Source organism: Pectinophora gossypiella, chromosome 7 (assembly GCF_024362695.1).
Source record: "Pectinophora gossypiella chromosome 7, ilPecGoss1.1, whole genome shotgun sequence".
Classification (NCBI taxonomy): domain Eukaryota; kingdom Metazoa; phylum Arthropoda; class Insecta; order Lepidoptera; family Gelechiidae; genus Pectinophora; species Pectinophora gossypiella.
The window spans coordinates 6,096,464-6,107,328 of record NC_065410.1 but is presented as its reverse complement, the minus strand read 5'-3'; the positions used below and the strand labels follow the sequence as shown (position 1 = coordinate 6,107,328).

Genomic DNA, 10,865 nt, shown 5'->3' with positions numbered 1-10,865 from the left:
GATTACCTGTCCCTTTTTTGGACAATGACAGGTACCTATAACTTAAAATAAACTTAGATAGTGTGTACCGGAATCAGCAACATTGTCTTACCATTATAATCGCAAAGGTAGAAGTAATTTATCATCATCATCAGCTCATTAACGTCCCCACTGCTGGGGCACGGGCCTTCCCTATGGATATGGAAATCGGGCCTTAAACCATCACGCGGGCCCAGTGCGGATTGATGGTTATTAACGTACCTTCCGAAGCACGGAGGAGCTCGAGATGAAAACTTTTATTAAGTAATTTATACTTAATTAAAATAATGTTCCTGTTGAAGACTCAATTTTATTTCAAAAACAAAAATGGCTTAATACCCATTACATATTTACACAAACGCAAGCACACATCAATTCTTACTTTAATAAATAAAATAAATTACATCAAGCTCACTTCTTTTCTAAGAATAAATAATGTTGTCACTTATTCACTACAAGTTTTATAAATATCAATTAAGTACATAGCGTAACGTATAGATAAACAGCATATTTATGTCACACTGCTGGGGATGAGCCTCCCCTCAATCAACCGGAGGGGGTATGGAGCATACTCCACCACACTGCTCCACTGATAAATATAAATTATCTTACTATTTTTATTGACAAATTAAGTTATTTCAATGAAACGTATACTTAGTTAGCATTGCATAAATAGTTATTCAACTCAATGGTATATTTGACCCGGGCAGCAGTAATATAATGAAACACACAACCGTATAAATAAGCTTATTTGGTCGTAAAGAAAACAGACTTTTGAAAGCGACACTCTTGCGCCCACCGCGCGTCGTCGAACCGTATCGGTATCGCGACATTACCCAAAAGTAACAAAAAATTGCGGTTGCGACACATTTTTAAAGCGATTTAACAAACAACATTTTATTATTGTTCACTTCTTTCGGGCGGCTTATTTTGGCCAGACAAACGGAAAGGAAATGATAACTATACTTGCCAAAGATGCTTAAAAACACGTTTGGCTGAGGACATAGGTTTGTGTCAGAGTCATAGCTGTGCAGAGCACAGGTAAAAAAATATTTTGTTTTATTCACTGAAAACTCTGACACGTACCTGATGCATAAGTTTTTGGAAAATTCCATTTCATGTGCGAAATATGTTCATACTTAACCCTCATCAAAAAGCCGCTAATATTCGTTACCCCATTATCAATCCTTAACGGATGTTGCTATAATTGGTTTAATTTTAATCTTTAATCATTCTATCGTTACTAAAAGGGATAATTGATCATTTTGTAAATTAATAGAAATAATGAGGCGTCTGAAGAGGCCATTGTTTGCGCAAGTTTCAGGATCTTGAGGTAATTTCAGTTTGCATATTTGACATGTAGGTTGGTATTAAGAATAAGAATAAAATAAATATACTAATCTCAGATGAGAGAGTCTCAAAGACACGCTCAAGGCCTTGTTTTTATATAAGAACTGTCACATTGACGCGATCTTGAGGGCAATGTGAAAGTTGAGATTAGTTTATTAATACCACCCATAATTCGGTCAAATTAAGTAATTATACAAAAGTAAGAACATAATTTGAGAACTACCCTTTTAGCTATAACATTTTATCTTCTTGCTTTAACAAGTTATTTTTAGTCAAAGAGACAGTGCGGATAAACGAGTATTGCTAATAGATAAGTACTTATACTCGTATAAGTAATAATTCATGACGTGAATGTGACTCGCACCGCTTTAATCTGCGTTTATATAATAGTACAGTAATTACACTGTTTGGCGCCTTTCACTACTTTGTTTATTTTCAACGTGTTACTGCGTATTATTTTCTGTTTCAGAAGATAAAAGATCATAATAGTTCTTTAACATGTTGATAGTGTTTAGCAATATTTAAATGCCTGTTTTGTTAGGTTCTTACAAAACTACAATCAATATATTCAATTATTCATGTTTTCATTATACTTTCGTGTTTATACATTATTGTTATAAATAGTTATAAGTAATTAAGTATATTATACTGTTACTATCTAGCTATAAATACAGGGTGTTAGTGACATCGTAACGGATACTGAGGGGGATGATTCAGACCATGATTCTGATTTAATATCAAGTGAAATTTTCCGTCCGCCCGAAAGTTTTCTGTTACGATGTCACTAACACCCTGTATATGTTAAATACATTAGAAGAAAGAACATTGGTACTTTAGTATTTACTTACATCTATGACGTAGAAAAGAGATGACTTACATTTAATTTCTTTGATAGGTGTTTAAAATGTACTGTAATACTTATTCTGATTGCACAGTCAGCTAACAATATAAGTAATACTCAGACTTTCAGAAGGAAAACAGTCAGGAATATCATACGCCTATTTAAATAAGACATACTAAGGCTAACAGCCCTGTTTATAGGCAGGTTATATCCCGACTGCGTGCCTCTTTACCCACAATGATTAAATGCTGCAGTTAGATTACACCAAGGCAGAGTTTCTCAAACTTATAGCATCACATACCCCTGTTTTACCATACAATAGCAAACATATTATTTTGATAAAAACTTCGTATAGAAAAAAGTATAGGTACTGTCACAAAAATAAATATTTGCAAACTAATATGGTCCGTGAAATCCACGTTGAGAAACCCTGCCCTGGTAATACCTACTTTTAGAAACTTAATTAAAATAAGCACTGTATGGTTCCATGGTGTTGTCATGGTAACCGTAGTGGACGTCGGCCATTTGTGCGTCCCGTCCTTTGACAGAGTTGTGGTTTCTGAAGGCATTGAAGAGTATAAGGGCGAGTGCGAGTTTCCCGACCATCATGGACTTGAAGAGCATAAACTTGAGCATACTCAGGAAGAAGGGCACTATGGTTGACTGGATCAGGAACGGCATGATGAACATCGGCAGAATACGTTGCATCAGTTTCTTCTGTTTGCCTCGACCTGTAATATATAGACACAGACATTAACTTTTTATTACAATTACTTCTATTGGAGAGTTTGGCTGGGGTGAGCACAAGAGTGAGAAAAGTGAGTTTTTGTTGTAGGTATAATGTGTTTCACCAGAACTCCAGAAGACAACTTGCAGAATAAAATTTTTGATGTTTATCAATTGGATTCTTATCTAATAATATACATCGTTAGCTCCTTTTCTTTTGATTATGCAATGACTAATTTAAATTTCGTTTTCTGCAAGAGTGAAATCAAATATTTAATGAATTCACTCACAGCTTACAAAATTAAATACAGCTCGTATCGGAATAGGTGTATCCAATTTTTTCATACTATTAAAATACGCTTTCTCGGTTATATAATTCAACTTTTTATTTTAATTTAACATGACAGCATAATCAGTTTGACAACCTGTTTAAATTAAGCTTGATTTCTCGTAATAGTGTCCTGGATCCAAATTCGACTTTATCAGTGTTACTACAAAACAAAGACTAAAAGATAAACTATGTTTAAAATATAATCCGTATACAAAAGAAGTCCCGAAGGCCGCGGCGCTACTGTCGCAGATTCTGCATAGAATTATTAGGACTTGTCAAGTTAGTTTCATTAAAATCCGCCGACTTCTTTCTTGGCGCGAAATACTATTTCAAACCTAGTTTATTTTTAGTTTGTGTTTTGTAGTAACACTGTATAACTTTAAATTACTAGACATAGAACCAATGTTCTTTAACGATTGAAAGCTACTTACAAACTAAGTTTATTTATCTAAAAGACTTGACAAATGTCTACAAAAAGATAAATAAATTAAAGTAATAATACACATATCTCTTAAAATCAGCAATTAATTGATGTATCGTATATTTTAAATTACTTACAAAAGAAAAGTTTAAACAATTGTTCTATAGATCTGTATTGACATTTTCATTCATGAACAAACATTTTCACATTAAATTCAGCTTTCGTTTATTCAGTACGAATATCCATTCGGAAGTACTTAAATGGAATTGTTCAAAATGTTTCAGGTATAATGTTTCCTGATTTAAGATGATTAATGACGTTTCAAGGCAGATTTTGACTATTGAAAATTACTTCAGCAAAGTCAATTATCTGGCGTGAGCATCGAGTCATGCGTTTACTTTCTACCGTCAGGCTTCGCCAGGTGAATTAATAACATTCCACACCACTGCAACCGGCGACACTATCTACCTGCCGTGCTTATTGTTGTATACGTGCGCACTCGCATAATTTCTCCACTCTCACAAAAACTCGTCTTATTGGAGCATTTTAGCGTACGTGTACACGACAACTACAGTGTCTCGAAATTTCTTCACGAACCTGTTTAAAGTACATTGCCTGCACTTTCTTCCTTACACTCGTTACACGAAATAAATGCAGCCTGCCGGCAATTAATGTAAGTACAAATAATTTCTCTCTTCAAGGAATCGTTTTAAACAGGAGGTAAGTATTATTAAATTTCGAGTTACTTACTTATTTCATTAAGTAAGTTACGACGGATATTAATTCAAGTTCCTGTTACAACAATCTGTATAATATAATGAAGTTCACTAGTAGAAAGGAGCAGATAAGATATTTAAGTAGAGTTTTTGAGTTAAACTTTTAAGTAATCTTCAATAACACAAGCACATACTTAGTTAATTTGATGTTAGGTAAGCACTCACCTGTTTCGATGTCTTTCTTGGTATCGATTTCGAAGGAGATGAGTTTTTCTGTGGAGTTGGCATCATGGGGGATTTTCACAGTCACACCGTCGAATAATTCGAGTGTTTTCGTTGGGAGGTTGTCGTTTTTCAGGTTTGCGGGTTGTGGGGTGTCGTCGGGGGTTGAAGCGGCGGCGCGGATGGTTGCGGTCGACCGTGCCAACAGGACGCAGAGGATGGCGCTCGCGCAGAGAGCCCGCGGCGCGTGCGGTGCGCTCATTCTGCCGGTCAGTCGCTGTTTGCGTACGCGCACTCGCCCCTCCATGCAAGATAGCTCCAAACTAGACCGTTGTTATGGTCGGAGAACGCCAGATATGAAAACAACCTGTAGACGCGAGAAATTATACTAGCACGATCATTCATACTGGAGTGGTATCATCGTGCTGTAACAACTTATTTTGATCAATGGTACTTACTTATAACATTACATTGACTATGTAGGCAAATAGTTACAAACAGACGATCAGTTTTAAGATAGTAATCAAACAGAAACTTTGTAAAAAAGGTTATTATAAGGGATAAGACAGTGATTATCTAGACGATGAGTGTATGGGATTAGCTGTCTGTAGAACTGATATTAAGCAGCCAAATTACTAAATTGTATTGTGGTGCCGAGGTTTTTCTTGAAGCTGCTTTTCCCCGGATATACAGGTTGTGAGAAGCTGTAGTTTTAGGCGTATGAGACGTTCGTTATGTAAAAAAATACGATTCAAAGTGTAACTAAGTTACCTACTGCATAAAGATCTTTTTGAATTTGAATTTATTTGTTATATCATGATTCTTATGCAATAAGTAACGAAGAAACTAAAATATTAATGGGCAACTTGTTTGTTTCCGTAATCACTTAATGCATCTCGTTTACACCGTTACCTATATTTTATTTATAGGCTGTATAATTTGACGATTAAGCTTTATTACCTCGGTCGGTCGTTTGTGGGAGCCAAGGAAGAGTTTAGCAATAGAGAACCTGTACAAAACTGGTTAGAAACTAGTATCTGGATAGATTGAAGATTGTATAGCCCGCCCCACGACCTCAATATCTTGTAGCCAGGAGCAGAGTCTAGTCGATGTTCGGCTGATAGTTTCTGTTTATTAAAGCAACATAGGTGTATTGATTATGTACTCATCATCATCAGCCCATTAACGTCCCCACTGCTGGGGCACGGGCCTTCCCTGTGGATGGTTAGGGAGATCGGGCCTTAAACCATCACGCGGGCCCAGTGCGGATTGGTGGTTATTAACGACTGCTAATGCAGCCGGGACCAACGGCTTAACGTGCCATCCGAAGCACGGAGGAGCTCGAGATGAAAACTTTTTTTTTTGTGGTCACCCATCCTATGACGGGCCTTTGCGAAAGTTGCTTAAGTTCAACAATCGCAGACCGAGCGCGTTTACCGCTGCGCCACCGAGCTCCTCAGATTATGTACTCATCTGACCTAAACTGAAGATATTGCTTCTATCATTTATTCTTAACACCGGCTTTGAGCGTTTTTTTACAATTTGCTGTTAAACTACCTGATAGTATTTCTGCTGGATAAGAGTCTGTGAGGTGTAAAGGAACTTTCGTGCTCTCCGTCCGATAGTCACACCTTTACGGGGAAAGAGAGAAAATCCACAGCCAATGCTAACCACCCCAGGATTGGTCAATTTAGACAAAAATTTGCACACAGGTACACTTATATTGAAACTTGCGAACAGACTCAGTATTTTTGGAGACGGATTTAGTTTTACGTAGCCGTGGTAGCCTAGTTGGTAGAACGCTTGCCTCTCAGTTTGAGGTCGCAGGTTCGAATCCAGCACAGGCCTAAACCAATGATTGTCGAATTTGTTTTCGAATTCATTTGTCGATCATAAATGATTATCACGTGCTCAGCGGTGAAGGCAAACATTGTGAGGAAACTGACATTCCCGAGAAATGTATTTTCGGAGGTATGTGACCTAACCTGTACTGGGCTGGTTTTCCCTTCGCGGGTTGGAAGGTCAGACAGGCAGTCGCTTCTATACAAAACCGGACCTGTCAAATCTTCAGGTTAGGTAAGCGGTCCCTGTGAAAATCGGGATAATGCTAGGGGGATGGGGATTTGGTTTTAAGTAGCTACTTTGCAGGCACGAACATAAAATATTTATCGCGATAAAGGAAATCCCAAAAGCGATACGTATTTAAAGAAAAAGTATTTAGGTATTTATTTAAGTCGTTCAGAATTCATAAGCTACTTTGTTTGCGTGACACGATTTACAGACACAATAGGCTCACCGCAAATGGAATTATATGAAGACCGGCGACATCGGAATAAAAATGTGTTGCTGTCTGGGAGAAACTACAGCCGCGCCTTTAGATTAGATACGATTAAAAAAAAATAGTTAAAAATATAAGTAAGTACATCGTTGCGATTGGGGCAACCACCGTTCTACACGCCCTATCTATGGAGTAATGAAGGCGATTACTCCACCGACAAGAGCGCAGCTCTTAAACAAAGAGACAGAAAGAGAGATAAGTAAGTACATCACTATTCAGAAGGATTTCAGAGAAATATTTTCTTGTTTCTTACTTTTAAGAGCGTGCATGTATGTGTGTATGCACGTCTGTTACCACCTAACTTCTCAATCACTTGTCAGAATTTTATAAATAAATGTCACTAGAATCGTCTTAATATGTCTGATGGCAGGGACTATGTGACGTCACGCTAAAATCAATGTTAAAAATCATTCTTTTCTTCCAATTGTATAGTGTTGAGTATCAAATGAAAGGGCTTAACTTCACTTTTTTTATTGTACATTACAAATATGTACATATTATTATATTATGTTCCCGATACGTTTTAATTCCAAATTTTGCATCATCATCACCAGCCCATTAACGTCCCCACTGCTGGGGCACGGGCCTTCCCTATGGATGGATAGGGAGATCGGGCCTTAAACCATCACGCGGGCCCAGTGCGGATTGATGGTTATTAACGACTGCTAATGCAGCCGGGACCAACGGCTTAACGTGCCTTCCGAAGCACGGAGGAGCTCGAGATGAAAACTTTTTTTTTGAGGAGCTCGGTGGCGCAGCGGTTAACGCGCTCGGTCTGCGATTGTTGAAGTAAAGCAACTTTCGCAAAGGTCGGTCATAGGATGGGTGACCACAAAAAAAAAAATTGCATAAAACACGTAAAATAAGCACGTTATCTTAACAGATAAGACCCCAAAATAATATACTTAAATACAAATATAAGTTTGAAAACTAAAACCAAAATAAAACAAATTCTCCAACATTCTTCCGATGATGTTAAGGAGATTGCCGTGGTCGAATAGCAATTTGTCCTAAGAGTTTGTTTATCATGGCATGGGACCACGGCTAACTATTAAACTATGACTATAACGGCCTCCGTTTTCCAGTGGTTGAGCGTTAGGCTCACGATCCTAAGGTCCCGGGTTCGAAACCCGGCGGGGATATATATCACAAAAATCACTAAGTGATCCCTACTTTGGTTAGGACATTACAGGCTGATCACCTGATGTCCAAAAGTAAGATGATGCATGCTTCGGAAGGCACGTTAAGCCGTTGGTCCCGGTTACTACTTACTGATGTAAGTAAGTAGTCATTACATGAGCCATATCAGGGGCCTTTGGCGGCTCAATAATAACCCTGATGAGGTTGGTAATTCACTTCACAACCCACACGATAGAAGAAGACTATTTACTTTTTTTGTTATTTTTTTTAAACAACAGTTCAAAATCAAAACCCCATCACATTCACCATCGTTCATATGCACTTTCTCACTCGGGTATACATACATTACTGTTTACGGTTAGTTAAGCTCTGTGCATAAAAAGAGGTTTTTTGACATGTCTTATGTTATGTTGTATGTGTTGTATCTTATTGAGGGTTAATCTCGAGGGCATTAACTACTTGGCCAAAATAATAGGAGCGTTCCAAGACAAAGTTATAGTTTAATTAATCATCGACTTTGTAGGTATTCCCAGCTTGCAGGTAAACACTATGTCCCTGTACACAAAGATCTGGCGACAGTGAGCTCTATACAGAGTGCTAGAGACTTTGTAATGAATACTAAGGTGGTTGATTCAGACCATAATGAGTCAATGTCAAGTAGAATTTTCCGACGCAAAATTCATGATTATTTTTTATATTTTTTTAATTATTTTCAATTCTACACTTTTGCGATGGAAAATTCCACTTCATGTTAAATCAGAATAATGAGCAGAATCATCAATGTCACTTACACCCCGTACAAGTACATGCAGGTAGCTATACAACATACAAGTTGCTATAGGTATGGGTGTTAGGGACACCGTAACAAATACTGAGGGGTATGATTCAGGCCATGATACTGAGTTGATATCAAGTGGAATTTCCTATCGGGAAATTCATAAAAAAAAATCATTTACTGTTTCTTTCTTTGTTTTCCCGGGTAATACCCCGGGTATTACCCCGGGTAATACCCGAAGTTTGTATACAGGATCTTAGTGACATCGTAACGAAAACTTTGAGGGATGATTCGGATTATGATTCTGAGTTGATATCAAGTGGAATTTTCCGTCGCAAAAGTATGGAACTGAAAATAATTAAAAGAAACAGTAAATGATTTTTTTTAAGAATTTCCCGATAGGAAAAGCAAACGCAGTAGCAAAAGCAAAAGGAAAAGCAGTAGGTTACCAGTAACCTACTGCTTCTGCATGAATTAAGCTTCAAGGTATCCTTTTGCCGTGAAATGAACCTGTGGCAATAAGATAAACTGCATCTAAACTGTTATTTTGCAGCTGGCTGGCAATTCAAATGCAGTCTGTCTGAGACAGCCCTTAAACTGCAGCTGGACTTATAGTGGCTTCTGTTCGACATGCTTCTTTTGTTTTAGTGAATACTTCAATCCTATGGAGAGCAATTAACCTCGCTTATTTCAATGCTCCTTAAAACGAAAGTTAATAATAATCCCTTAATAAAGAAATCAATGTTAAAACCCTGAGTTTCTTTTTGACGAGACTTTTTGTAGATTTGCCGCAGATGGCATGAACTACTTAGCCAGACAAATGGGGTGCGCTGAAGGCCCCTACCCGGTACAATGTTAAGACAACAGACCTGAGGGTGCCCAGTTGGGCGCGAACCTCGGCTCAGGGCATCGCATCGTCTGAGAGGAAAAATATTTGAAAGAAATAAACGACCCTAGTGGGTCGATAGCGATAAGCGCTGATTGAGGGAAATCGTCGACCACGCCGGCGGGGTCGGTATCGGGGTCCTGAAGTGTTTGGTGTCGCGAGCTGATTGGCTGCCTCTATGGCTAGAGTAATCGGGCCATTGAGATCCTCTAACCTTAAGAAATATATGTTAAATACAAATATTATGGTACCTATGTTAATTTAGGTTCGCCTCAGATGGCATTATTAATTGTCCAGACAAATGGGGAGCTCTGAAGGGCTGTTCTGTTCTGATATATGAAATTTTATGTAATATGTAAGTACGTTTTAATTTGCCATGAAATACTCATAATACGATTTGAGTTTCTAAAATTTGGCTTATACCTACGTGAAACACGATGATTTTGGTTATTAAGATTATGAATGTACGTGAGGACCGTGTTTCGTTCGAAAACTATTCTTGTCCCTACCGTTGTACCACTCAGTGCTAATCCCGTTCCCGGGCATGTCATACATAATACCATAATATCTACTCAAAGGATCATGTCGGTCGTGTAACATGGATCTCGGGAGGTAATAGACATATCACTATGTGCCTAAGCGAACTATACTATGGGGCTAACCGTTCATTATCGTTATCATAGTATCACCACTAATATCACAGTTTATATAGGTAATACAGACAGGACATCGTGAGGGAGGGGGCAGGAGGTGGAAACGGGAGCGTAGATAGGAAGGGGTACCAGGATCATAGAGAATTTTGTAAAGGAAGGAAAGAATGTGCACATCACGGCGAAGTCGGATAGGGAGCCAATTTAACGACGCGCGAAACTCGGGCGAAACTATTCAATATTGGCCTACTCCGCCCCAACAACATTCCAAATAATCAGGATAAGCTGCCAGCAACAAGTTTGCCTGTAATAGGTAGAGGTTTAATTTACAACCTAGAAGGAATGATGTAAGCTCTGTAATGTGCCTCATAATCTGTAGTAAGTGCCTATTTAATGTTAATGGAGACAATAAAGCGACTTATTTTCTTTTCCCACAATTTTGCAACAATCC

The 10,865-nt window shown here is 38.1% G+C and overlaps 2 protein-coding genes across 2 annotated transcripts in view; one reads left to right on the top strand and one right to left on the bottom strand.

Moving 5' to 3' along the window:
• Positions 1 to 10,865, top strand: part of LOC126368574 ((11Z)-hexadec-11-enoyl-CoA conjugase-like) — a 293,092-nt gene that overhangs the window by 108,733 nt on the left and 173,494 nt on the right. The gene's annotated exons all lie outside the window — the stretch shown is intronic.
• Positions 309 to 4,919, bottom strand: LOC126368594 (uncharacterized). The gene is made up of 2 exons (XM_050012660.1): positions 4,629 to 4,919; positions 309 to 2,940 (listed from the first exon to the last, which is right to left on the bottom strand). Exons 1-2 carry the CDS (start codon positions 4,885 to 4,887, stop codon positions 2,669 to 2,671), a joined length of 531 nt encoding a protein of 176 aa, XP_049868617.1. The 5' UTR covers positions 4,888 to 4,919; the 3' UTR covers positions 309 to 2,668.

What these genes read in the sequence shown, in the direction of transcription:
- LOC126368594 (XM_050012660.1), bottom strand. Translation starts at nt 4,887, where the DNA reads ATGAGCGCACCGCACGCGCCGCGGGCTCTCTGCGCGAGCGCCATCCTC. An exon ending in CAAGAAAGACATCGAAACAG is followed by an intron (nt 2,941 to 4,628) that starts GTGAGTGCTTAC and finishes TATATATTACAG; the next exon opens with GTCGAGGCAAACAGAAGAAA.